At 53.7% G+C, this 26,619-nt stretch overlaps 2 protein-coding genes across 11 annotated transcripts in view; one reads left to right on the top strand and one right to left on the bottom strand.

Annotated features, from left to right (window-relative positions):
• The window catches only part of PLEKHG6 (pleckstrin homology and RhoGEF domain containing G6), a 30,764-nt gene extending 19,659 nt beyond the window's left edge, over nt 1–11,105 (top strand). For 9 of the 10 annotated variants that reach the window (XM_027593691.2, XM_027593699.2, XM_027593694.2 and 6 more), the window contains 10 exons: nt 110–259; nt 1,174–1,284; nt 1,439–1,588; nt 1,778–1,915; nt 2,228–2,347; nt 2,788–2,920; nt 3,038–3,153; nt 9,146–9,291; nt 9,994–10,686; nt 10,894–11,105. In XM_027593691.2, coding sequence (XP_027449492.2) covers nt 110–259; nt 1,174–1,284; nt 1,439–1,588; nt 1,778–1,915; nt 2,228–2,347; nt 2,788–2,920; nt 3,038–3,153; nt 9,146–9,291; nt 9,994–10,686; nt 10,894–10,903 — 1,767 coding nt within the window. In that variant the 3' untranslated portion in view covers nt 10,904–11,105. Of the gene's footprint in view, nt 1–109; nt 260–1,173; nt 1,285–1,438; nt 1,589–1,777; nt 1,916–2,227; nt 2,348–2,787; nt 2,921–3,037; nt 3,154–9,145; nt 9,292–9,993; nt 10,687–10,893 lie in introns of those variants that run through there. The other variant, XM_035729243.1, reaches the window with a different exon arrangement.
• A 196-nt stretch (nt 11,106–11,301) lies between these two features.
• On the bottom strand, nt 11,302–24,151 carry TNFRSF1A (TNF receptor superfamily member 1A). Its single transcript, XM_027593700.2, has 10 exons — nt 23,673–24,151; nt 16,161–16,314; nt 15,789–15,917; nt 15,417–15,566; nt 15,109–15,187; nt 13,406–13,479; nt 13,170–13,277; nt 12,834–12,862; nt 12,398–12,656; nt 11,302–12,239 (listed from the first exon to the last, which is right to left on the bottom strand). The coding sequence occupies exons 1-10, from the start codon at nt 23,709–23,711 to the stop codon at nt 11,923–11,925; spliced, it is 1,338 nt and encodes a 445-aa protein (XP_027449501.2). The 5' UTR covers nt 23,712–24,151; the 3' UTR covers nt 11,302–11,922.
• Between the last annotated feature and the right edge of the window lie 2,468 nt (nt 24,152–26,619).

Raw genomic sequence — 26,619 nt, 5'->3', positions numbered from 1 at the left:
TGACCCCACACTCTGCCAGCCAAGCCTGTGGGTCCTTGCCTGTCCACGGCCAGGGCTGCCTGACGGTGACCTGCCAAGGCTTGTGGCTAAGTTCTGCTCCATCCTCCAGGTATCAGCTGAGACCCTGTTTGGAAATGTCCCTAGCCTGATTCGAGCCCACAAGAGCTTTTGGGAGGAGGTGCTGGGGCCCACCCTGGGGGCAACTCGAGCCTCAGGCCAGCCTCTGGACCCTATCAGCCTGCGAAATGGCTTCTTGATGGTGAGACATGGCAAAGGGCCACATCTGGCTGGGGCGGGCCTGGGAGGGCCCAGAGAGGTCCTGTCTGCAGGGTATGCATCTGCCACTTGAACTCTTCTATGACTTGAGGGGGTCTGAGAGCACAGCCCCCACCCCAGAATATCACCTCACCTCCTGCCCTTCATTCCACAGGTATGATCTCTGTCCCAAATGTTCTTTGGTCTTTTGGTGACTCTTTTGAAATGAAACACAGCTATCTCAGGGAAGGGTTATACCTAATCTCTTAACTATAAAATCTTACTTCTTGGCCAGAGATGCATTGCCAAACAGCAGGGAGAAGAATGGGGCCTAAGCAAGGCATCCCCCAGGTGACTGGGGGAGGGGGCGTAGAAGGCTCCAGAGCACCCCGAGCATGGACAAATGTGATAAGAGAAAGCAAGAGGCCTGGGGTCAGACTTTCTTCCACAATTTTACCCAACCAGGAAGACGTGGGCCTTGCAGAGCTGGAATGGGGTACAGAGGTGGGGGGCTCATCTCCTGGGAGCCATAGGCAGGCCCCTTCCCCAGGAACAGGGCTTCTGGGCAAGCCTCAGGTCACTAGCCACCACCTGTGTGAAATGGGACCTGCGGTGTCCTGAAAACATTCCAGCTGAATTATTGATGATGGGAGAGTACATCCCCAGAGCAGCAGGGCACAGCAGGGGCTGTGCATGGGGGCTCAGAGAGTGGCAGTGGGTCTGCCTCCTGGGACCTCAGTTTCTCCCTGGACTCCAGAGAGAGTCAGGGGTTGGGGAGAGCGTCATGGGGAGTAGGGATTGGCGGGAGCTGGACTAAAGGTCAGTGAGGGGCTCTCTCCCCACTGCCCCCCGTGCTCTGCAGCTGGAGGCCAGATTTCGTGACCTTCTTACCCCCGCCTGCCCATGTCTGTCCCTCAGTTCAGCCAGCGGTTCCAGCCCTATGTCCAGTACTGCCTACAAGTGAAGCAGACCATGGCTTACGCCCGGGAGCAGCAAGACAATAATCCTCTCTTCCATGCCTTTGTGCAGGTGGGAGAGGGGGTGCCTGGGAAGGGGGCTGGGGCACGCCCTAGACAACCAGGTCATCCCTGATCGCCAGCTGGGTCCGAGGCCGAGTCCATCACTGGAATGGGGCAGCAGGGGGCTGGCAGACTCCTCACCCCCTGCCCCCCTCTGCTAGCAGTGGTGTGAGAAGCACAAGCTCGCGGGGAGGCAGATGCTGGGTGACCTGCTCATCAAGCCGCACCAGCGCATCACCAAGTACCCACTGCTACTCCAGGCTGTGCTTAAGAAGAGTCCTGAGGCACGCACCCGAGAGGCCCTGAACGCCATGGTAGGTGGCCTGGCAGGGCCATGCCCTTGGGAGCTGGGGACTGATTTCCAGAAACTCTTAAGGATCTCTTTCCTCATATGTATGTGGCAGCGTGGCACTGGCTGGCCACCCACGTTGTCATGGACTGGCGGAGACATACAGGGTAAGGAGCTGAGCTGTTCCTCCTTCCACACCCCGCCCGTCACCTAGATTGCCACTGTGGAGTCATTCCTGCGACACATCAATCAACAGGTCCGCCAGGGTGAAGAGCAGGAGAGCCTGGTGGCTGCAGCCCAACGCATCGGACCCTACGAAGTGCTGGAGCCATCCAGTGAGGAGGTGGAGAAGGTGAGGGAGGGCAGAGGGAAGGAGGCTCCGAACAAGCAAGGTCCCCAGGGGAACAATGAAGCAGCGGCCTGGAGGGTAACGGGCAGAGCGGCCACAGAGGGGCCATGGGCATCACTCCTTCCCCATGAGGAGGGCCTAAGGGGTGGCGTTCCAGAGACTGAGAAGGAGCTTGCTGGATGCTTCCTCTCCCTCCAAGAGGGCAAGGATGAGGCGGGAACCTTCCCGCCAGCGACAGAACAGAGAACCACCGTGGCTGGGAGGGGGAGGCAGCCCTGCCTGGCCCCATGATCCTACCCACCCCGTGTCCCTCAGAACCTGCGTCCATTCTGCACCCTGGACCTGACGTCCCCCATGCTGGGGGTTGCTGCTGAGCACACCAGGCAGCTGCTGCTGGAGGGACCCGTGCGAGTGAAGGAGGGGCGAGAAGGAAAGGTGAGGGGCTGTGGGGAAGCTCGGAGAAAATGGGAGCTAGACTGAAGAGAAGAGAGGGATGCCGGGAGACAGAACACAAGTCAGAAAAGCTGGAAATGGGCAAAGAGGTGTGTGTGTGTGTGTGTGTGTGTGTGTGTGTGTGTGTGTGTGTGTGTGTGTCTGTGTCTGTGTCTGTGTCTGTCTGTCTGTCTGTGTCTGTGTGTGTTGGGAGGGGGACATGGCGTGGCAAGCTCTGGTTGTTTGTATGACCCTGAGTCAGCCATGTTCCCTGACTGTGAAGCGAGAGACGGGACCGAAGTGACACCCCTTCCAGCTCGAGCACGCCACCGTTGTGCACATGTGCACACATGCATGCACACCACACAGGAGCCTGATCCGTGTCCCGCCCTTCCCCTGCTCCAGCTGACCCTTGTCTCTTTCTCCTACACATGCCTTCCCAGCTGGACGTGTACCTCTTCCTCTTCTCTGATGTGCTCCTGGTGACCAAGCCCCAACGCAAGGCAGACAAAGCCAAGGTCATCCGGCCCCCACTCATGCTAGAGAAGCTTGTGTGCCGACCACTACGAGACCCTAGTATGTCTCTCCTGTGGGGACATTTTCCTTCTCATTTCCTCTTGGCAAGGGGAAGGAGCAGCCAGGATGGGCATCAAATGAGGTCTAGCCCTTGAACAGACCTTCTTCTCCACACAGACAGCTTCCTGGTGATCCATCTCACTGAATTGCACTGTGTCTCCAGTGCCCTCATCGTGCACTGTCCCAGTGCTGCAGACCGTGCCCAGTGGCTAGAGAAGACCCAGCAGGCCCAGGTATGTGAAAGCCAGAAGTGGGGAGGGCTGGGGGGGCTCCTCAGAAGTCAGAGATGGGAGCACAAGAGGGAAGGAGGAAGAGAAAGAGGCTGGGATGGATGCAGGTTGAGTCTGGGTCAGCCCCTCAGGAGGGAGACACAGCCTTGACCATCCGTAAGAGCATGAAAGAAAGCCTTTGGCCAGCGACTGTGCCAGCCACTGGGCGAGCCCAAGACAGCATCCCCTAAAGGTTTTCACACCCTGAAACAATGGTCCTCTGGACTTTGTCTTCCATTCAACATCAATGGAGCACTTGCTAGATGGAGGCACTGGCTGGATGCTAGGGACTCCGAAAAGAATAAAGCACCATCCCTCCCCTCAGGGAACATGCACTGCAGCCTAGCTAGACATGTTAGTATACAAATAATAGAAAACATGTACACAGAAGGGAACTATGACCGAGAAGGGAGATTTTCATTCTGTCTGGTGGGTTGGTTGGGAAAGCGACAGTGCAGAGGGATGGATGCTGAGACCCCTTCACAGGCGGCTATTGTCTGAGCACCATTTGTGGGGATATCTAGGAGTTCATTAGGGGAACAAGGATGGGAAAGAAGGGTATTCCAAATGGAGAAGCAGAATGTGCAAATGTGGGAAACATGAAACATTATGTGTGTTGAGAGAAGCACTGGCCTAGTAGTTCATATTACCAGGATATAAAGTCCAAGGTCAGGTATAGTGGCAGAGGCTGGGAGGTAGGTACTACCAGATCATGCCTACTCCTGGATGCTATCTATGCTAAGGAACTTGAACTTTGTCCTATAGATGACGAGGAACAAGTGAAGGTATTTAACAGGGCAGATTTATGTGATAAAAGCTAGAAGAATTCAAGGGATCCAAATGGAGCTGTACTAGTTACCAGAAATTTAATGGCTTAAAGCAACAGAGATGTACTCTCTCACATTTCTGGAAGCCAGAAGTTGAAAATCAAAGTGTCAGCAAGCCCACATTTCCTCTCCAAGACTCTAGGAGAGAATCCTTCCTTGCGTCTTCCGGCTTCTGGTGGCTTCAGGGGTTCCTCAGCTTGTGACTGTCTCACTCCAGTCTCTGTCTCTGTCTTCATGTGGCCTTCTTCTCTGTATGTCTCTGTGTCCAAATCTCCCACCGGGGTCTCTAATGCAGACACCAGTCATTAGACTTAGAGCCCACCCTAAATCCAGGATGGTCTCATCTTCAGATCCTTAACTAAAGATCTTTGCACATCTGCAAAGACCCTTTTTCCAAACAAGGTCACAATCACAGGTTCTGGGGGTGAGGACCTAGACATATCTTTCTGGGGCCACTATTCAACCCACCATAGAATCAGAATGACCAAAGAATAGAGATTTAAATTGGCCTTTTAAGGCTAGGGAAGATCATGAGCAGAAAAAATCAAGGGAGCAGTTGGGTTGGATTATCTGGGGGACAGGGACCATGTCTGTCTAAGTCAGGAGCAAAGGGTTTATGTGAGCAAGTGATGAGAGGCCAGGTTCTACAGGATCCCCAAAAGCTACAGAAGAGGGTGGACAGGATGACGTTGAATTGAATGGGTTGGCAAGAGAGAGCCACCATGGATTCTTGAGCAAGGGAATGCCATGGTGAAATCAGTGTGTTCATCTTGAATTGACAGCTGGCAGGGTGATAGGTGGGCTGGAAGGGGCAGAGATCGGTGGCAGGAGATTTACTGTACTCGTTCGGGTGTGAAATACAGAGGTTTAGTGTCATGTTCTTAGGGACATGTTGCAAAACAGGGGGAAAAATGTGTGGGGGTGGAGATAGAGAAAGGAACTAAAGAAGAGACAGGTGAGCCTTTGGGAGACTGTGGTTAAGAGCCCATACTGAACGCAAGAACTGGTTCGGACACCCATTCTACCTCTTCCTAGCTGGGTGACCTTGGGTGAGTTATGTGCCCCCCCCCACACACACACACATAAATAATAACAGTCCTTGCCTCATGCGGAAGAGTCAAGGAAGTCATTCTAATTAAGCAGGCAGCCTACTGCCCAGCTCTAGGTAAATGCTCCCAATGCAGGTCACAGGTTAGGAAGATTTGAAAGATCACTTTGGCAATGGAACCCCTGAGTAAAACAAAATCTTACAAAGAGAGAAACCTGTTGGGTTAGTTGTTGCTTCCTGGGAGGGGTGGGTCTAGGGTACTATTCAGTTTTAAGCGGAAGCGCTTTGAAAATGATGTAGTGGGGAATAGCCGAGTGGAGATATCTTAGGGGCTTTGGGAAGGATAGAAATACAGCCCTGGGGTGCAGGTGGGGACAAAGAATGAACTCTGAAAGTTGCTAAGGGAATAGATCTTAAAAGTTCTTACCACAAGAGAAAAAAAAAATTTTTTTTTTGTAAAGTGTATGGTGATAGATGTTAACTGGACTTACCGAGGTGATTATTTTGTAACATATACCAATAGTGGATCATTACTCTGTACACCTGAAACTAATATAATGTTATATGCCAATTATACCTCAATTACCAAAAGGGCATTTTGAACAAGGAAAGACTATTTCTAAAGAATGCAACTTCATTATTTTTACAGTTTAAATCAAATTGGTGGTTCTCATAGCGCTTGCTTTAATGAATAGAAAATAATGATTTGTCATTGGCACATTAGGTCATTAGGGCTTCTGGAACTTGTGAAAATAGTTTGTCCTTTAAACAATTTTAAGCATTCTTCCTGCAATCTTTCCTATAATACCATATCATAATGTGGAGAGCTTATTTAAGAAAAGGGAAGTTGGAGCTTAGTCTCTGTTTAAATTGTGTATTTAAAACTATGAATTAGGAGAGTAAAAAATAAATATGAGGATTTTGCCATTTAAAAAAAAAAGAATAAATGAAAGACAGAACCTCAAGATCTTGTGTCTTTCAGCCCTGCTGGACTGCCACTTCCTTGAATACCTAAACAAGCCACAGGGCTCCCCAGGGCAGCAGGAGGGGGGCCCTTCCTGGAGCCCCTTTCCTTCACCACCCCACTGTCAGAACTTTTTCTTCTTCCTCTGGTTCCCAGTCCCAAGATGACACCCCCTCCCACCTCCCTTTAGGACCCCCAGGGGACCACTACAAACTGTTAGGATTTTATTCCAACTAATTCACCTTCAGAAGTCTCACTCCTGGTTAACGGGAAAGGAGGTCACTTCTGATAGGTAACCAAGCAGTGCACCAGCTCCCTGGCCTCGCTTAGCAAAACAAAGAACAAAGAAACTGAAATTAGTTTGTCCTGCTATTGTCTCACACTGAATTCTTAAAGAAAACTGCTCTCTGTTGCCACCGGTCTTTGTAAACTGATGGGAGCAATAGAATATCTGTTGGTCCCCTTGATAGAGCAACTGCCCGGGGATGGGACTGTTGCTTTCTCCCCCTCACAGAAATGTAGGTGTAGATTTATTCCCCACAGGTCTAGCCTGGGGAGCTTAAACTTTTAGGGGAAAAAATGAGCTTCTCCAAGGAAGACAGACTAAATCCTGGGAAATGCCCCTGCTTAGGGACTGGGAAGAGGAAAAGGGAACCAGTGATGGGAACAAAAAAAGCTGTCAGAGACAGAGGTCCAAAAATGACCGGAGGGGAGACTGAAGCAGGCAGCTGAGGGAATAGCCAGAGCCCAGCTCTTACCAGTTATCTGTGTTCTTACCGGAGTTATGTCATCTCTCCAACCCCAGTCACCATCTGGGGAATTGCAGTGATAGTGAGCACTACCATGCAGGAGAGATGGGACAATCATTGCTGCTGCTTGGCACGAGGCCCAGCACTTAATGGGCGCTCCATAAATGTTTGTTATTGTCACCATTAAAAGGCAGTGGTGGTCAGTGGCGCCAGGGCAGGGCTATGTATAGCTGACTGGGGAAAGGCCTCACAGCTGCTGTTCAGAGTCCGTGGGCACCTTGAGAGATCCGTGTTAGTTCACTTGGGGAACTTTGGGAGGAGCAGATGAATCGAGGAGCGACCACAGAGGCAGCAGCGGGAAGAAGAGGCGTTTCCTGTCAAGGCTGTGTTCTCCACCAGAGCAAAGGAAGAAGAATCCTGCTGGGGGAGCCCTCCCTTCCTCTTCTTGGCTCTGTGGAGGGGTCACATTTTGGCTCAGGCACCAATTTTCTCTTCCCTTCCCAACTTGTCTCTCCTCTTACCCAAGCTGAGAAGATCCTCCCAGGGTTGCTGGAGAGGCTTTGGGGTGTCTGGGAAGACCTCAAATAGCCCCATTCCCTGGTGCCTGAAGTCCCCTCCCTCCCTGCCTTTTCCTACGGTTGGGCCAGGGGCACGTTTAGTGGACATACTTGTATTACCCCACCCCTTCCTTCCAGTTCTTTCCTTCCACACACCATTCCTATCCTGGACTTCCCAAACACTCAATTGAACTTGGGTCATATGGGGCCAAGGGCATGGCATCTCAGCCGGACAAGCAGGCTGCTCCAGCTCCACCCTGGCCCCAAGAACGACTCCGCCCACCGTCCTTATTTCTTGTTCCATCCCACATTGGAGAGGAGGGAGGGGGTCATGGGACCTGGCCTGGTGTGTTGGTTTCCTACGCCCAGGCACCATCATCCCTTGCTCTGGCCAACTAACTAGTCTTATGAGACTGCTAAGAATCTTTGCACTGCTTTGTCACTCATGAGACTGAGGGACTGGAGACCCAGAGAAAGGAAACTTGCAATATAAACCTGATGCCATTTTCCTATCCCTGTTCATCCAGTTTTCCAACATGTCTCTTATCCTGACCCAGCTACTGGCTGTGTTTCTGGAGAGGCTTTGGGAAGGTCCAAGTGTCCAGGAGTTGCTGGTTCATATACCTCAAGCTGGGGAGATAGTCAAAATATTTAGCAATCAGTATGGCGTGTCATCATCCAGTCAGAGTGGAGCATCTTGGGGGTGGGGGGTGTCCTAGAGGTCCGCTGCTGTGCCATGTTATCCCTCTAGCTGCTGGATCTTGAGGGATGGGGTAGTCCTAGGGAAGGGAGGCAGGAGGCTCAGATAGCAGCCCTTTGCTTACCAGTTATGCAAGCACTCCAATATCTTAACAATGATATGGCCATACCAGCGAGTACTGATATCAGAGCTGCCCACAGCTGCCACCAGCACCTCCCTTTTGCCCAGCCTCTGCCTTCAACCTTTCTGCAGGTTCTGCTGCCTTCCCTCCCCCTCCCTAAGCAAATGTTGTCCTTTAAGGCTGCCCTTCAAAAACAGGGCAGTTGCTGAACCAGGACCCAAAGAGAAGGCCCAGTCCCAGTTCTGCTTCTCGTCCCATGGGACCTTGAGCAAAAGCCTTTGTCTTTCTAGGTCTTGTTTCCTCATCTGTAAAATGGGCTAATATCCATGCTGTCCACCCCGCAGGGTCATGGTATGTATCATATGACCACATGCATGTGAGGGGTGCCCTGTAAGCCACTTCTCAAGTGTCACTACTTGATTATCAGGGCACCTGTGTGAAAATGTTGAGGGAAGAAGACAAAAAATATAGTGTACCCTCTCTCTATTCCTCTCGCAATGGTCTTGCTTTCATCTCTGAAGGACAGCAGAGGAGAAAGCCTGACCCTATCCACCCTGGTGGCAAGAGCAACTTGAGGCCCAGTACCCTTCAGAACATTTACATTGCCATCACCATCTATCAGGGAGGGCTTCCTGAAGGAGGGGACAGACTGGATAGAGGGCTTGCAAAGGGGGCTTGAGAAGCAGGAAGACCTGTGCAAAGAGGAAAAGGGGCCTTCTGTTCACCCCACCCACCCCCAGGGCCAGCTCAAGAGTTCAGATCCTGGCTCCATCCCATTTTCTTTTGCTTCATGACCTTGGCAGTTACTTAGCCTGAGTTTTTCCGTAGTAAAGTAGGAGTAACAAATATCTGCCTCATAGGCTTCATAATATATTCAGAATCTTTGAGGATTAAATGAAATAATGTCTGTAGAGCACTTAGCACCAGTCTGGCATACAGCAAGTCTCAATAGGCGAGAGAGAGCTCTTAATGAAAGTATGCCCATCCCAGGTCACCCTGCAAAAGCTGAAGGCAGAGGAGTATGTCCAACAGAAGAGGGAGCTCCTGGCTCTCTATCGGGACCAGGACCAGGAGTCCCCAGGCACCAGGCCCTCCTCGCCTTCCCCGGAGGGCTCTCAGAGCAGCGCAGAAGGGAGGTAAGACCCACAGGGACCACAAGTCTCTCAAAGCAGGGGAGCTGCAGGCAGGGAGAGAGAGAAGAGGAACCCACAAGGCAGAGAAATGTCAACACAGTTTTGGGGGGCATTGGGAATAGATCAAGGAACCCAGGCTATAGGTTGGAGTAGAACAGGTTTGGCACCAGCCCTGCAAAGGGCCACATGGGACAGCCTAGGGGGTTAGCCAGTCTCCGGTTGCCCGGGTGAAGGAAACAGACGCAAGCGACGAAAGGTCCCTGAGAGGAGCAGGCTCCCCAGGCCAGGGATGGAGAGGGAAGACCAGGATGGATTTGCAGAATGTTCCAGCTGCAGGGATCCATTGAGTCTAAATCCCCGGAGAGGGCAAAAGGTTCATTCACAGTAACACAGCTGTTCAGCAGCATGGTTAAGGAGAAAACAGATCCATCACTGGGGGATAACCTCAGGGGAGCTCAGGAACCCTTCAGCAAATACCTGAGCACCTGCTTGATACAAGGTCCTGGACCAAGTGCTGTGGCTAAAATGCCTTAGAGGAGCTTACTACAGTCTAGCCAGCAAGATGAGAAAATAATCATACGGTGTAAAAGTGATACCGAATAAGTGTGGAGGAGGGGCCGTTTCTGGATGGGATGAGACTTCCTGGACTTGAACTTGACCCCTCAGCACCGGACTCTGACCATTTACTATTACTATTACTTGTAGGACTCCTGAGTTCTCGACCATCATCCCTGACCTGGTGGTGACAGAAGACACAGATGAAGACTCTCTGTTGGTACCAGATGATACCTCGGACTCTGGCTACAGCACCCTGATCCCAGGCTCCCCCAAGGGGCCCCCAATTGTGAGCCGTCTTCGCCCACAGGCCCTTCGGCGTGACCCTCGCCTCACCTTCTCCACCCTGGACCTCCGAGATGTTCCTCTGCGCCCTCAGCCTCCTAACCCCCAAGCTCCCCAACGCCGAAGTGCCCCTGAACTGCCAAGGGAAGTTATCCGAAGAGGAAGCAGCCTTCCCAGGGGAGATCCACCAACCTGGTCTGAGGAAGAAGATGGGACCTCAGTGGGAGGGAATGTGGTAGCGGAAACCTTGCTTCGGGCCCGACTTCGGGGACAGCTCCCCCCATCCCCGACCCACACAGACTCTGCTGGGGAAAGCCCCTGGGAGTCCTCAGGGGATGAGGAGGAGGGGTCCCTCTTCCTGGGACCTAGCTGCACCCTCTCCCCCCGCCCCCTGCGGGCTGAGGATATGCTGAGAGAGATCCGGGAAGAACTGGCCAGCCAAAGGATCGAGGGCATCCCCGAGCCTGGGAACAGCAAGCCTCGGAAGCTGACCCGGGGCCAATTGCAGAGGATGCGTGGGCCCTACATCTTACAGCTGGACACCCCCCTGTCCACATCGTAAGTGCTGAAGGGCAGGTGGCCTGGGAGGGAGCAAAGAAGGCCCGTATGGAGCGGGAGGAGGTGCCAGAGTAGGATGTCGGTGGGACGGAGTCAGTAGAGAAGGAGGGCACTACCAGAGCGGGGGGCCATGGCAAGGAAGGGCACTTAGCCTTGCTCTTCACCCCACATCTGACTTGACCTAACACCCACCTCCTTTCTTTTCAGAGAGGTGTGAAGGGCACTCAGGACTTTTGGCATTTCTCCCAGAGGAAATCTCTCCCCGAGAGTGTTGGTCACCACCCCACCCCTGGACTCTACCTCAAGGACCACACTTTCCACTAAGAAGCCACTCCGCCTCTCCTGCTCAGAGGGCTTTGGGATCAAGTGCTGTACATTTTTGTAGCATAGACATACCAGAGCCCCACATAAAGTCGTGCATAAAAATGACTGCCTGGCCATCGCTAGTTGAGGATGGGAAGAAAGAGAACCTGAGGGGGAGGGGCGTGCACACAGGCTACTCCTTTGTCAACTGGCATCATGGTGGTGGGATGTCTGGCCCAAGCTCAGGGCCTTTCCCCTCCCACCCCATCAGGAGCGGGTCTCTGCCCGGACCTCCCACACCCACCACTCAGAAGGACCACCCCCTCCAGGAGCAGAGCTTTAATTCCAGAGTTTTAGTGTATTTACAAAAGTCCACAGCTCCAGCTGGCGGCCCCATTGTTCTGTGCTCGCCCCTGCCTTCGGACAGGTCAGCTCACTCTGTGCTTGTCCAAGCAGGGGGCAGAGGGGTGCCCAGTTTCTATTAGTGTAACATAATTGATACAAAGATTGCTTATCTACTGTGAAAAAGGCCCAGGGACCAACCAGAGGCCCCTAAGCTGCCTTGCTTGGTTCTCCAAACCCAAAATGGGCGGTGAGGCGGGGCGCCCCCTATCTCTGCAGCCACAAGCTTGGGCTCCTGGCACACCCAGCCACTCTCAGGATCACACACACACACACACACACACACACACACACACACACACAGACGCCTGTCACACACAAGGCTGAGCCTCTGGCAGTGCTCCGGCAGCTGAGAAAATCTATGTACACTGAGAGAGTAGCACCAAGTAGGTGGCTGACAGCCATGCCTGCCGTTCCAAGGCCCCCGTCCAGAAAAAAGGGTCCGAAGGGCATCTTGCACCGTCCTTCCGGGCAGCCCCGCCAGGAGGCATTGGTCCTCAGGGCAGGCCCCTGCCGGGGCGGGGCGTGGCCTCATCGCAGGAGGCGGGGCGCCGGCGAGAGGGAGGCGGGGGCACACAGCGCCTCCTCGATGTCCTCCAGGCAGCCGAGCAGTTCCATGTCGCGGAGCACTCGGCCCAGCAGCTCCAGCGTGGCCTCGCGTCGCGGCGTACGCCGCCGCCAGGCCGCCAGCATGCTGTAGTGCGCCTCCCGCAGGCAGCGCCCGTTCTGCAGCTCCAGCCGCTCGATCTCGTGCTCGCTCAGCCCCAGACGCCGTACGAACTCCTTCCAGCGCGACGGGGGCACGCCGTCCACCACGGCATACAGAGTCGCCGGATCCGCTGGGTCGGCTGCGGGGAAGCCGGCGGTGAGCTTCCAGCGGCGGCGGCGGCGGCGGCGGCGGCGGCGCCCCGGCCCGCCCCCCTGCCGCCCCCCCCCCCCCGCCCACTCCCCGTCGGCGCACGCGCCCTTTAGGAGCCCTGCCCACCTGCTCCGTCCAGGAACTCACCTTCTGGGCACTGAGTGTGGGTGCTGTCCTCCGACTTCTGAGCAGGGGTGGGGATGGGGGTGGAGGCTGGAGCCGCAGTGAGGAGGGGGCCGGCCTCCTGGTAGGGTGAGGCCATCTCTCCAGAGACTGATGCAGCCCTGAACTTAGACCAGTCACTAGGGGTGAAGACGGACCTGGGGCTGAAGGTGGGGTTGGGGATGGGACTGAAGTTCGTGGTGGGACTGAAACCTGCCACCGAGGCCAGGGTCTCAGGCTCCCCCTAAAATAGAGAAGGCACAGCATTAGCAGAGGAGAGGAAAAACAGCCCCAAACCTCTTTACTCTGGAAGGGGGTTGGGACTAGAGGGAGTTAGGGGTGGCCGAGGGTCATTTGGGTATCACAAGATTATAATGGACCATCAGGGAAGACTGGGGGTAGGTTCCTACTTTCATCTTACCTCCTTTGTAGGTGTCGATTTCCCACAAACTGAGAAAAAAGAAACAAAGCGTCACAAATTTCACTTCCTCTCTCAGCCCTGGCACCCATACTGGGGCTGGCCGTGGGGACTTGTGGTGACATGCTTCAGGGCCAAAGTGGCCCCGGGGACAAGAGAACTACTGATGTAGCATGACCTCTCACAAGCCATCAGGGCCGCCTCCTGCCGACAGGGTTCTCGGCAGCAAACGAAGGGCACACTCCTCATTTCCCTCCGTGCTGGTCCATCTTGCCCACTCACCCTCCTCCCACATCCCCGCCAGCATGCTTTCCCCTCCCAAAGGCCCCAATCACTCACCAATGGAGAAGAACCTGGGCTTCTGCCGTTGGTAGCGGCACATTACACCGATGAAGGATAAAACGCAAATGCCAAAGAAGATCACCAGGGGCAACAGCACTGTGGTACCTGGAGACAAGGCAGACTGTGGTCTGGGGAGGGGATATAGCAGGAGGCAGCAGGGCTGGCTGGGTAGGTGGAGGGGCAAGGATTAGAACGGGGCAGGTGAGCATGGGAACTGGGTGATTTGTCCTCACCTGGGTCCTGAGGGACCTTAACCGTTTCCACAGGGGGTAGACACCACTTTGTGCACTCTGTGTTTTTCTTACAGCTAAAAGAAGAGATAGCACAGGTGAATAGGGGCCCTCCCATAAGAAGAAGACAGGGCGGGGCGGGGGGGCTCAAAGAAAAAGAAAAAAAAAACTCCACCTCATTGCAAACTCTTTGCTTTACGAATATTTTAGCTCTCTCTTGATATAATGGAAATTAAACCTCTCCTGGGAAATTAAACTTTTCCTGATGCAGAGGAATGAAACGCCAGTTAATCACAAAATCAATTAATTTTAGAACTGGTCTTGAGGAGGCTGTGTAGAAAAAAATTAAAAGCGGTGAGAGACGGGGCATGAATTCCAGCCCATTCATTGGCTAGCAGCGTGAAATCCAAGCAAGTCATTTAACCTGTAAGCCTCAGTTGGCCCATCCACAAAATAAGGCTCTTACCCACCTGCCAGAATTGAGGAGTTAAGTGAGATCAGTCTGCCTGACATATAGTAAGTGCTCAGTAAATGGTAATGGTCACTGAATCGTTTTACTGACGAGAATCCCATTGTAAAGAGAGGCTGGAGAGCTTTTTCTTGAGATAACGCTGCTAGTGACAATCCCTGACTTTGAGAGAGGGGTCAAACATGCATGTGAAAAAATTTTAAAATACATATTGTTGGGGGCAGCCAGAGAGCACTCTAGAACAAGCACATCTTCCCCCCCATTGGGAGTTGTCACTGGCAGCATGAGTGATGAGAACCCCATGGGGGGCTAGAAGGAACTCAGGGAAGGTGAATGCTCAGCAGGAATCTGAAAGCAGGAAGAGGCACTTTTGCCCACCTCACAAGCTCATGGTGAGAACCTCATGGAATGAGTGTGAAAGCTCTTTGAAGCAGCAGAGCGGACTTAGTAGAAAAAGAAAAATAGTTCTGTGTAAGACACTTTGTAGCTATACAACTTGCCAAGTGGATGTCCTTGGCCTTACTTTAAAGGTGAAAAAACTAAGGCTCCGAGATGTTAAATAACTTGCCTAAGGTCACACAGCCCAAGTGGCCTGGCTGAGATTTAAACCCAGGTCAGTTGAACTTTAGAGCCCTCAGAGTTCCTTCTTTGCAAGCGAGTGTGCAAGACCAGGCTCCGTGGAGCCAAAAGAGGAGGCCTGAACAGAGACTGGGGAAGAAATACCATACTGCAGCAAAGATGCCATCAAAAGTAAGAAGCACCATTATTTACATACTACATACACACGCACACATACACACACACACACACACACACACACACACACACACGGAGCTGCCAGTTAAATCATGATACATCATCAATTGTTAGATGCAGTCTGATTTCAGAGATGTGAAAATGCACGTCCTAGAATCGACGAACTGTAGTAGACCCTGTCACCCCACAATCCAAATGTCTGAATTAAAAGAACTGCAAGTCCATGAAGTATGAGCCTCTATTGCCAAAGACTTCTTCAGATTTTAGGAGCAAGTCCCCCCGGGGTGGGGAGGGAGTGTGGGAGGAAGGACTATCTGGTGTTTTGACACTAAGTATCAACCACTCAAACAGCCAGTAAGAGCCAGAGCATCCTGGGGTGTCTCCCTTGCCCTGCTGGTGGCTCTCACCGGCAGCCACCGCACCCCACCCCAAGCCCCCTCCCCACCCGATCCAGTGCCCAGCAGCTGGCAGAGATACTCACTGAACACAAGAGACGCATTCATTCTCTCTTAGAAAGAAACCCGCGTGGCAGGTGCACACGGTGTTCTGTCTCTCCTTGCCTGTGGGGAGAGATGCAGCACAGCTAGGGAAGGACCGCCCTGCACCCCGAGGATCACAGGGAAAGCCAGGAGGGGCAGGAGAGTGGAGGTGGTCCCACAGACTTCGGGAGTGGGAAGGAGGGGAAGTGTTGCATCAGGGAGCGGGGGGCACAGAGGCGGAGAGCTTCCTCCTGAGCCAGGGCCACCCTGGGGCAGGGAGGGGGGCCGGGGTCGGGAGAGCCATGCTCACAGGAGATCTGCACCGTGCCATTGGGGCAGAGGCTGCAGTTCACACACTGGAAAAGGGTTTCACTCCAGTAATGCCGGTACTGGTTCTCCCGGCAGCCGCACACAGTGTCCCGGTACACGGTGCAAGGAGAAATCTCCACTTGGTTCATTTCTGGACAGGGGAGGAGATGGGGTGTGAGCCCCTGCCCCACTGCAGTGTGTGTGTTTTTTCTCTGCACACAGGTCCCCACCCATGCACTCACCCATGCACGCGCATTCCCGCCCACACCCACCAGCAGAGATCTGTCCACCCTCGGGGTCACAGGCACGCACACTGCTCTAAACCGAGCCACCTGGCGCTCTGTTTAGAGCCCTTGCGCCTCCTGAGACTCACCTTTTCGGCATTTGGAGCAGCTGAGGCACTGTCTGAGGTGGTTCTCAGAAGCTGTGAAGGTGCCATTTTCACATTCCCTGCAGTCCGTGTCCAGCCCTGGGCCGGGACAGTCATTGTACAGGTAGGTCCCTGTGATGGGGTGGCAGGGTAGAGCTCAAGGAAGGAGACCCATGCTAGAGAGGAACAGCCAGGGCCACCCTCCTCCCCAAGTCTCTAACAGAGGAAAGAAGGGAGAAAATCCCAGCCCAGGAGAGGCAGCAAAGTTAGGAGACTGGAGGTGAGAGACCCCTAGGTTCTAGAACCTCTGGAAAAGGCAAAGGAAGAAGCAGGACCCCATAACTGAGCAGGTTTGCTGTAACCGCATTCTTCTACCTTTGTGACACTTTGTACAGCAAATGGAATTATCTCGAGGGTGAATATATTTTCCTTGGGGACACAGAATAGCTCTCTTCTCCCGGTCCCTGAGGTGAGGGACCAGTGCCGTAACCCTTAAGGGGTATATTTCCACCAACAGAGCCAGGAGCACCTGGGGAAGAATCAGACAAAGGAGATCCCATCAGGAGAGGGTGGGTGGGAGCCTTAGAGGTAGCAAGTCCAAAGCCTTCCCAGCTCAAGTCCTTCCTCAGTGGAACATTCTCCCCAGGCCAGGCGACTCCCGCTCACACTCGTTCTTTCTCTAAGCTTAGACAGCTGGCCCCATGTGATCCAGTGCTTAATTCTTCCCTAGAACAACTAGGGACTAATTTTTGTCCCTCCAAGTCAAGGCTAGTAGACCCCAAGCCTGAGCTCTATTTTATCCTTCTTTCCCCATAGCAGCTAACAGTGCTGGAGGCGGGACAGGTGTTTAAGAAATGTTTTTTTGATTGAGAACTGGCAGGTTACCTCAATTATGGCCCTTCCTTCCAACAAGGAGCCCTAAGGATTGGGGTGGTGTTTCTCCATCCGGTGCTATGTTCGTAGTGTATTCACTTTGTGAACAGTCACAGAGGTGAACAGTTAGGATCTGTGCACTTTCCTGGATTGTGTTATACCAGCAAAAAGGTTTTTTATAAAATCGGATTGGTGTGGAAGTAAGTGATGTTTCTGTGGGCACCATTCCTGGGGAGTGGGCAGAAGCAAAAGGAAGAATTTCTTTATAAATCTCTATCAGAACCTCACTTAGGATTGTGCCCTCAGACTCCAGGCCATATCCCCTTCTACCACCAAATCTGCACAAAGGCCCCAGGCTGGCCAGGGCAAATGGGGAGGGGAGTAAAAGGGAAAGTTGTGGGTCAGGAAAGAGGTTGGTGATTGACGAAGTTTAGGGGCAGGCAGGAGTGGACAAATGCATGTAGGTTACACGCAATAGAGCTGGCCAGAGGCTGGTGTCCGGCTCAAAGGACCATCAAGTCTAGAGCTGAGGGTGGCTCAGGGAGTCCTGCAGCCATCTGCACACCAGGGCATGCTGGGAGGCATGTTTTACGGACTCGGGGCAAGCCCAGGGCAACTGAATCACCTGCTCAGTTCTGGCTTCAGAGCCAGGGACAGCAAAGCCAGGAGTCAGTGTCAAGCTCCAACCCAGCCTTGGCCCACTGATCTCGTGTCAACTTCGTTCCAGCTTTCCCTGGGTCTTGATTTGGTTTTCCCTCTGCTCTAAGCGCCACTTTATGTAAAGATAAGAGGATGTCCTCAAAGTGTGTTAAACACTGGGGAGCAACAGATCACAGAAACCCCAGTCTGGGACAGGAGGGCATCGCAGCCCGCAGCCCAGTAGGCGGGCAGGTGGGCAGGTGGGCAGGTGGGCATGTGATGCTCTGAGGCACCCTCTGGGGGATGCTGGAGCCTCAGCCTCAAACAGAAGCCACCCTGAGAAACACAGCCGCAACACCCCCCCCACCCCCACCCCCACCCCCCACAGGGCTGGGCTCCCCTACTCGGAGGGCAGCACCCTCCTTGGCCCACTCCAGAACTGTTATCTCCCCTGAACAAGACTGGGGCATCCAGCGCACCAGGAAGAGTTTGGGGTGGTTATGGGAAGAACTTCCCAATCCTGAAAGTGTGGTTCCTTTCCCTGAAGAAGAGCTGCCGGCGCCTAAGGTTACTAAGGTTACTGGCACTTGAAATTCCACGCGGGCCCGCCTACCCCCCACCCCCAGGAGCAAAGCCAACCAGCAGAGACAGAGTCAGGGAGAAAAACTAGGGGCTCCAGTTCCGAGACAGCCTTGGTAGGGAGCTTTTCAGGGCCCACGGGCCTGTGAGGTATAAGCTTCCCGGGGGAGCGAGCGAGGGAGGGAGAGAGGCTTTCTCAAGCCTAGTGTCTCCCTCCCTCGCCAGCACTTTTGGGGTTAAGTCAGATCCGGGAAAGGGAAATCTTTTCCCAGCAACTCCGCCCAGTGACTCAGGCCAGGGAGGGAGGGCATCTAGGGGAAGGGAGAGAGAACCAGCAGCTTCCCCAGCTCCTCAAGGGTCATGACTCAGCACAAAGACTGAGGGACCAGCCAGCCCTTAAGACCCCATGTGAGCCCTTCCTCCTGTGGGCCAGGCTCTCCCTCCAATCCCCACTAGGAGTGCGCTTCCTCCGCCTCCCCCTGACCCTCCCCCTCCTCCTCAAAAGAGCCAGGCAGAGGACCCTGGTCCCACTTGGCCCACAGATTTCGGGAAATGGCTCCCTCTCCCATTCCATCCCAAAGGGAAGTCTCCTCAAGCCCTGGCTTCCTCCCATCGGGTCACTACCCACCCCTCCCTGAGGGGCCCCTCAGCTCCTTCCCGCCCCTCAGCATCCTTCCTTTAGACCGGGCCCCGCCCTGGCTCCTCCTCCCCATTCAACCAGTCCCCAGCCCACAGGCCTTTTCCCTGGGTTCTCACAGGAGCCCCCTGACACTCCCCAGTTCCAAAAGAAAGCAAACCAAGGCCGCCCTCCCACCCGGGGTTCACTGCATTCCCACAGCTTGGCTGGTTCTGGCCAGTGGGGGTGAGGTTGGGGACCTCCCTGAGGTCCCCAAACAACCCTTAGGAAATAAGGCCAGTTCTGAGTCTCCACAGCTCCCCCCCCCCCCCCCCCACCCCCCCCCCCCGCCAAGTCCACTGGCAGCACAGGAAACATTCCAGAGCCCTGAACGCCCACGTCCAGGAGTGAGGAAGCAGGCGGGCGAGAAGAGATGTAACACAGCCAGCCCCTATTTCCCAGGGTTCTCATAGCCCCCGGCAGCGCCCCAGCCAGCCCTCTCTGACCCTAGTAGCCAGGGCCTCAGGCCCCCACCAGTGGGTACCGTTTGCTGGCACCAGCTGGCTCCAGGGAGGCAGGACCTCAGCAGGTATATCTTGCAGCTAAATTAGGAGGTGAGCAAGCTCTGTGCCCCAAGACCCTAGCCAGCCTGCACCTGTCATCTGGAGCAGGGGAAAGGCAGGAAGCTGGGAGGTGCCTGTGGAGAGATAGTTGAGGGGGTGGCCAGCACCCCTCCAACTCCCCCACAACTTCCGCCTGGGGAGACTTTAAAGTGTGACTTCCTGTGCTGGGGCTGCAAAGGGGGCGGAGAAGCTAGAGAAGCGGAGAGAGCGACCCTGTGGTCTAACCCTGACCCAGCACCTCACGACCTTCGCTGTGCCCTTCCCCTGCATTAATTTGTTCATTAAATTAAAACGTGTTTGTTCTATGAATGTCAAAATCTTTGGGGAGCTTACGACAGCTTCTCCTCCAAGAGCTCAGTCACGATCCCACCTCCCTCCCCTGAAGCCCTCCATTAACGCCACTTCCTCCGCTCAAGCTCATTAGATGCTCAGCCCCCTGTGAACCTCAATACCATGAATTAACTATATCTACTTTGGGCTCTTATTATAATATAATTATCCTGGGTGAGTAGATATGATCTCCCCAAACAGACCATAAACTCTATGAGATGAGCAATCAGAGAGCGTGTGTGGTCAGAGATAGTGTCTTATCCTCCTGGGTATCTTCTCAGCCCCCAAAATGAGAAGAGCAAAAATAAGTATAGGACTGATTGGCCTATCTAACAACTCATCTGAGCTCCACTCCAGTTGAAGCCAATGCTTCCCAGAGAGGGAAGTAGAGAGTCAGTGCCCCCTTGTAAGAACACACTTATCTCCAGGAGAGAGTTCTCAAACCATGCCCACTCCTTCACACACACACACACACACACACACACACACACACACACACTCCCCCACTGGAGAGTCTGATGAGTGTTCTTCTCCTTTTGAGCATCACTGGTGACTGAATGCAGCCCATACGAATGATATAAAGGCAGATAAGAGTTGGAGAAGCCCTGCTCTAGCCTGTTAGGTGTGCACTTCATCTGGCTGTTCCAGAACCCTTAACATGCCCCACACTCAACAGATCCATCTCCTGGTCTAGACAAATGTCACACCACCAACTTCTCAGCACCAGTGCCCAGAGCTCTGCTACCCTTCTCTCCTCGAGGCCTCCCTGTCCCGATCCTGCGGCCACTGGGTCTGTCGGTTCATCTTGCCAGTCCTTCTTCAGTGATCTCTCAGTCTTGTCCATACCCATGGGTTGCCTCGCATTTGGATTATTGCAACTGTCTTCCAGCTGACTGCCCAGCCACCAGCCTCTTTCCTGCTCCGATCCATCCTACTCACTTCTTTATCTGTGTTCCCACTTCAGCTCGTAGCCACATGTGTGGGAATCATCTTCTCCAGAACCTGACCTGGAACATCATTTCCACAGGTCACTCTTTCCCTGAACGAGTACTTGCAGAGGTCCCTCACTGCTATTCTGAACACGTTCGCAGGCGCCATGGGCCCTCAGAGAACTGTTTCTGAATGAATGAATGAATGAATGAATGAATGAATTCCTCCACCTGGGACCACATTCAAGATTCTCTCTTCATCCCCTCCCCCACTCCCTCTAATGTTCTCATTCTCATTTCTTCTTGTTCCTCAACATGCTCCTTCCACTCCAGCCAAGGTGTTCTGTCTGCTTCCTGCCACCACCACCCCCAACACAAAATCCCACCTCTCCCTTCCCCTACTCTCCCTCCAACCAGTCTCCCTTCTTTCTAGCCACACTGCCAGTGAGTGACTTCGAATCTCAGCCCCAAATCCACTTTTCTATGAGGTTTTCCCTTCCTCATTCCATCTGACCAATGCCTGTTCCTTGATTCAGGCAACAAAGAGTTAGGGAGCACCATCTAGGCACCAGGTCCCATTCGGCTGCTAGGGGTCTACAGCGAATACACTGCTCATGCTGTCCAGTTCTCAGCTGGGTCAGAGACAGTCCCTTGCAGGCTCTTCGGTCTAGGCAGGGGGTGCTCCTGGAGCACTGAAGCCAGAGTTGAGGCAGCTGGATGATGCTCATTCCCTTCCCTGGTTCTGCCTCGCATCGGTGTTCTAGGACACTACATCGAAATGCTTTTGTGGGTATTCTCCGCCCGCCGCCCCGGACTGTTCTGAAACCATTTTTTTGCTGCAGGCTGTCTTGGCTCCCAGACTGTAAGCTCTCTGAGAACAGCAAAATCCTACGAGGTTTGTCAGTCTCTCCAGTATTCTTCCCCACTATCCACCCACCCCCCCCCGACACACAGCATACTCCTGTGCTCGGTACTGCCCACTGAACAACGGTGAGCAATTGAAAAGCTCAGACACCTCGAAAACCTTCTGTTTCCCTTCAGGCTCCAGGATGAGCTCGGGTCCCTTCCCAGTCACACTCCCACAGGGGCTGGATGCTCCACCCCAGCCCCCAGGCACTTTCCTCTATCTGTTCAGACTACCCATACCCTCTGTTTTCCAAACACAGTAGCCACCAAGCAATTACTACCAATACTACTAATACTAACAAGACAAACCGAACATTTATTGAGTGCTTTCTATATGCTATACTTTATTTCTCTACTAGACTGTAGACTCCATGGGGGCAGCGATTTTGTTCACTGCTGTCATCCCAGCACTTAAAATAATGTCTAGCACAGACCCAGCACTTGCTAAGTTGAATACTTAACCCACAGTTGACCCTTGAACAACGCAGAGATTAGGAGCGCCAGCCCCCCACTTAATGAAAAATCCATGTATAACTTTGAATCCCCCAAAACGTAACTACTCATAGCCTACTGTTACTGGAAGTCTTACCAATAGCAGAAACAATTGATTAACACACATTTTGTATGTTATGGGGAGTATATACCAGATTCTTACAATCAAGTAGGCCAGAGAAATGAAAATGTTATTAAGAAAATCATAAAAAGAAAATACATTGACAGTACTGTATTTAATGGAAAAAATCTGCACATAAGTGGACCTGCGTGGTTCAAACCCGTGTTGTTCAAGGGTCAACTGTATATCAATCTATTTAATCTTCAAAACGACATTATGAGGTTGTGTTTATTACAGACGTTTTAGAGATAAAGAAACTAAGACATGGAAGGTTCTGTAGCCTGCCCAAGTTCAGGCAGCTAGTCGGTGAGGGAGCCAGGATTTGAATCTAAGCGATCTACCCCTAAAGAGAGAAAAGAAGGAAGACCAGGCACCTGGGAGAAGGACAGCCTTGAGAGGAGTCAAGAGAAGGGGCTGGGGAGACAGGAGGTGGGGCAGTGAGGCCTAGATGGAGAGAGGTGCTGCCTGGGGAAGCAGGGTCTGGCAATGTGGACTCCAGCAGAGAAGAGAGGGAGAGGGAGGAACCAGGGAGAAAAAGTTTCTTTTCTTCTTTTTTATTTGTTTATTTATTTATTTTTAATTACGTTCAGTTAGCCACCATGTAGTACATCATTAGTTTTTGATGTAGTGTTCCATGATTCACTAGAGGAAAAGTTTCAAAAAAGGAGACCATCGTGGGGAAACTGACAGAAAAGGAAGGAATGCTTAGGAGAGACAGCACAAGACCCAGAGGAGAGGACAGTGGGGGCATGTAGGCCGGGAAAGGGCAGAGACGTAGAAGAAGCCGGCCAGCGCAGGCCGGGAAAATCCACCCCAGTAGGTGGGAGAGAGGGGCTCAGAGTACGGCACAGGGTGACTCCAGGACAGGCAGGGAGATCAAGGATACATTGAAACGAGGCTGAGGCACAAGAAAGGGACATTTTCCAGTGACGAAAACAACTTTCTACTAACTTCCCCAAACCGAGCTGTAAAAGAAGAAACCAAGACATTGTTGTTTAGGCCTGTGGGAAGGGGGCTGGAAGGCTGGCACAGGGATGGGAACAAGGCACCAGGTGGGGGTGGTGCTGGTTGTCCAACAGAAGCCACCCATCTAGAAGCAGAGCCAGAGGCAGAGGGTGAGAAATGCCTCCAGGTGGGCGTCCTGGCCCTGGGGAGGGCACTGGGGATGCTCTCCATGGGGTTGCCCTGCCCCTACCCAGTTCCCACTCTACTCCCAAATACCCCCCTCCACACAGGCACACACACACACACACACACACACAGCATCCCAAACTTACCCACCAACCCATGTCCCTTCCCGGACTCAGTTTCCCCCTTCACTAGCATCCAACTCCTACCCTCTGCCAGGGTTTGTTCAGCCCAGGCCCACCGGCAGCCCCCCCTCTCCCAGCCCCCCCCCAACAGGCTGGCCAGCCCACCGATGGACAGAACTCTGAATCATCGGGACTCCGAGGCCTGAATGTCCTTCTTCCACCCCTTTCCTTACTCTCCCGAATCTGCCCCACCCTCGGGGATCACCTGCCCCCACATTCCCGGCCACCTCCTGGCCCCAGCAAACTTCTTTGGCTGTCCTCGGCTTCTCTTTCACTGTCCCCCTGGCCTCCGACTCAGGGCCGGCGGCCGAATGGGGAACCCGAACGTCTGGCCGCGTTTGAAGTGGGGCCACGCTGGCCCGAGGCCGGGGCGGGGGGGTGGGGGGCCCTGGGCGAGGGCCCACTCCTGCCGGGCGGCGCCCTCCTCCCCTCCCCCAGCCCACTGGGCCCTGGTCGCGGGGCTCACCAGTGGCAGCAGGAGGCCAGGCACGGTGGGGAGGCCCATGTCCGGCCAGCTGTGGCCTCTCACTCCCCCATCAGGGCTCAGGCAGTGGCGGCGGCGGCGGCGGAGTCCGGGATGCGCGGGCCCGGCAGGTCCCGAGAGGAGCCCGGGGCCGCGGGCAGGGGAGCTGAGGTGGAGACCGGGGTGAAGATCACGGCTCGGTCCCGGGCCGGGTCCTCCAACCCCAAAGGCCAGAGCTGGAGCCCGAGTCCTGCGAACTGGGAGAAAATTAAAGCCGAGACGAGCGAGGAGGTGGGAGGGCAGGGAGAGTGGCAGATGGGGTGTTGCAACTGCGGGACAGGAAGAGCCTGGGGGCGGAGAGGGGAGGAGGCGGGAGGAGGGGGCGAAGGGCTGTAACCCTTTGGAGCTCAGTCAGAGGCGCCCGAGTCCCGGATCTGGCGGCCCCCGGCCCCCAACCCACCAATCCGACCCCTCCCGAGCCGACGCCGAGGTGCCCAAGCCCCTCCCCTCCTCACTCACCCAGTCACCCGACCTTTCTCACGTGAACAGCAATAAACCGACTCGGGGCTCTGGAGTCAAATTCACTGGGTTCCAGTTCAGAAGGCTCTATTTTTTAGCTGGCTGGTCCTGGACCAGCAACCTACACCCTGTGAGTCTGTTTTCCAACTTGCCACAGGGAGAGAACCTAGCTCAGGGGGTGGCTGTAAAGGTTTACTGAGACAGGACAGGTTGAGGGTCTGATCCATGACAGGCACTCAGTGTTCCTTAGTAGCTCTTTCCTTGCCCCAGAGTTCTCCACTGACATCCTGATCTCCCACTTTCTTGGGTATTTATCCCTCCAATCCAGACTCCGAGTGAACCCTCACCCTAGTTTTCTGCCCTGCCTGGGGCCCTGACACCCTCCACCCACTCCGGGGCTCATCCACTCTGCCTGGCGGGGGGCCCCAGCTGCTGATCGTGGCTCTGCCACAAAAAATTGGGGACCCGAGGCAAAGCCTCCACCGAGCCTCATTTACCAAGTGACAGTAACATTGCCTGGCCCACCTACACGAGGAAAATGATGTCATGAGGATAAATGAGATCATACCTGTGAAACTGCTTTGGAAATTACAGATATCTCGATCGCGTTTTACCAGTACGTTCTCAGTGCCCCTCTCCCAAATATTCTGATATATAAATCCAAATTGACCTTAGACATAATCTACCACGGCCCTCTGTTTTATAGGTAAGAAAACTGAGGCCTGGAGACACACAAGGCATGTTCTCTGCACAGCCAGCTGAAACCTCTGAGCCCCAACTTCAGTCCAAGGGCCTGTTTTGCTATTATAGACAACATTACCGCTTTTCTATCTGTCCCCTTGAGTCAGACACCACACTCTGGGTATTTCACACCACCCCGCTTTGTGCAGGATATATCCCAGATGAGTCCCACAGCAAGGGCCCCACAACATTCACCCACATAGCCTCTGGGCACAATGACTTTCATAATACCCAGCTAAGGCCTGAGATCCCCCAGCCGCTGAGGTTGCTAAATGCAGGGAGACCGGAGAGGTCTTTGTGACTTGGAATCAGAGCTTCTGGCCCCTTCTCCCCTGAATCTATGATCTGACCCCACCTCTTGGACTCCAGCCTCCCTGGCTCTCCCTGGCCTCCCCTCTTTGATCCCAAGGGTGGGGCATCTGTAGGTGAAAATGGAGCTCAGATGCCCCCCACCCCTGGCTGATGTCACCCCATTTTCCAGCTTCTGAAAAAAGAAGTGTTTACCATATATTAAGCATTCAATAAGTGGTAGCAATGTTAGGAGTTGCACAATGAGCAGTATTCCCAATTAACAACAACTTTAATGTCCTATCTTAATGTTACAAGGAATTTTTAATAGTCTGTGCCAACTGTCAAAGCCATTGTACATAGCCTGACACAAAAAGAGAGTTTCTTTCATTGTTTAGGATAAATGTGTATTTACTTTAAATTTTGAAAAATGTGGTATTAAATTGTTCAATAAAATTCTGTCTCAAAAAGATGGTGAGAGGTGGGTGCTGGTAGGAATAGGAAAGGCTAGTCTCATGGAGGAGGTGAGAATGTGGCCATGACCCCTCCAGGGGAAGAAGAAATAATGGTGAGGGAGGGAATGGCAGAGATGGAGAAATAGGAGAGGGGTGAACTAGGGGATGATGGAACTGGCTGTTAGGGCTTGTGGAGCAACAGATGAAGAGGAAAGAGCACAGACCCCTCTCCCCTGCCATGTCTCCCCCCCCCCCACACACACACCCCACAGCAGCAGAGTGATGGAAAGGACACCGGACTCCAAGTCTGGGTGACTTGGGTTCTAGCCCCAGCCCTGTCATCTGACTCCATGTCTCACAGGGAGACAGGATGGGCCATAGCAGGAGATCTGGCTGGTTCTGTAAGAATTAGGAGCTTGGGCAAGTCACGTCACCTGCCAACCTCCTCAATAAGGAAAAGAAGGCAACCTAAAGCCTTTCTTCTCTGACACCCATTCTGACTCCTAACCCTGGGGCCCAAGGGTATGTATAGATAAGACATAAACAGCTCAGGGTGGAAATGCACTGGGCCAGGAGAAACTCCAGTGTGGGCTGTTGGGGGGTGGCGGGGTGGGGAGGAGCTGATTGAGCTCGTCCACAATAGAGCCAGCTTCGTCCTGCAGCCAGAGGAGAGGGGCTGGGGACCAGGAGGGGCAAGGCCCAGAGAGCAGACAAGGACAGGCTGAACCTGAGGGCTCGGACCGAGGAGACTGTTGTGACACCACCATTTTCCCCTCATCGGCTTGAATCGAGGAAAGGGAAGTCAGAAGTCCTCACGTCAGTGCCTGGTCACAACCTTTTCTACCTCTCCGCTCCCTTCACCACCTTCCCCTTTCCGCAAGGTTCCCGTGGCTCCTCAGGACAGGGAAGATTGTGATGGAGAGGGGTAAGACCAAGGCAGCAGGGAG

Source organism: Zalophus californianus, chromosome 9 (assembly GCF_009762305.2).
Source record: "Zalophus californianus isolate mZalCal1 chromosome 9, mZalCal1.pri.v2, whole genome shotgun sequence".
NCBI classification, from domain to species: Eukaryota; Metazoa; Chordata; class Mammalia; order Carnivora; family Otariidae; genus Zalophus; species Zalophus californianus.
The sequence above is the reverse complement of the archived record's forward strand: the minus strand, read 5'-3'. Positions and strand labels throughout refer to the sequence as shown.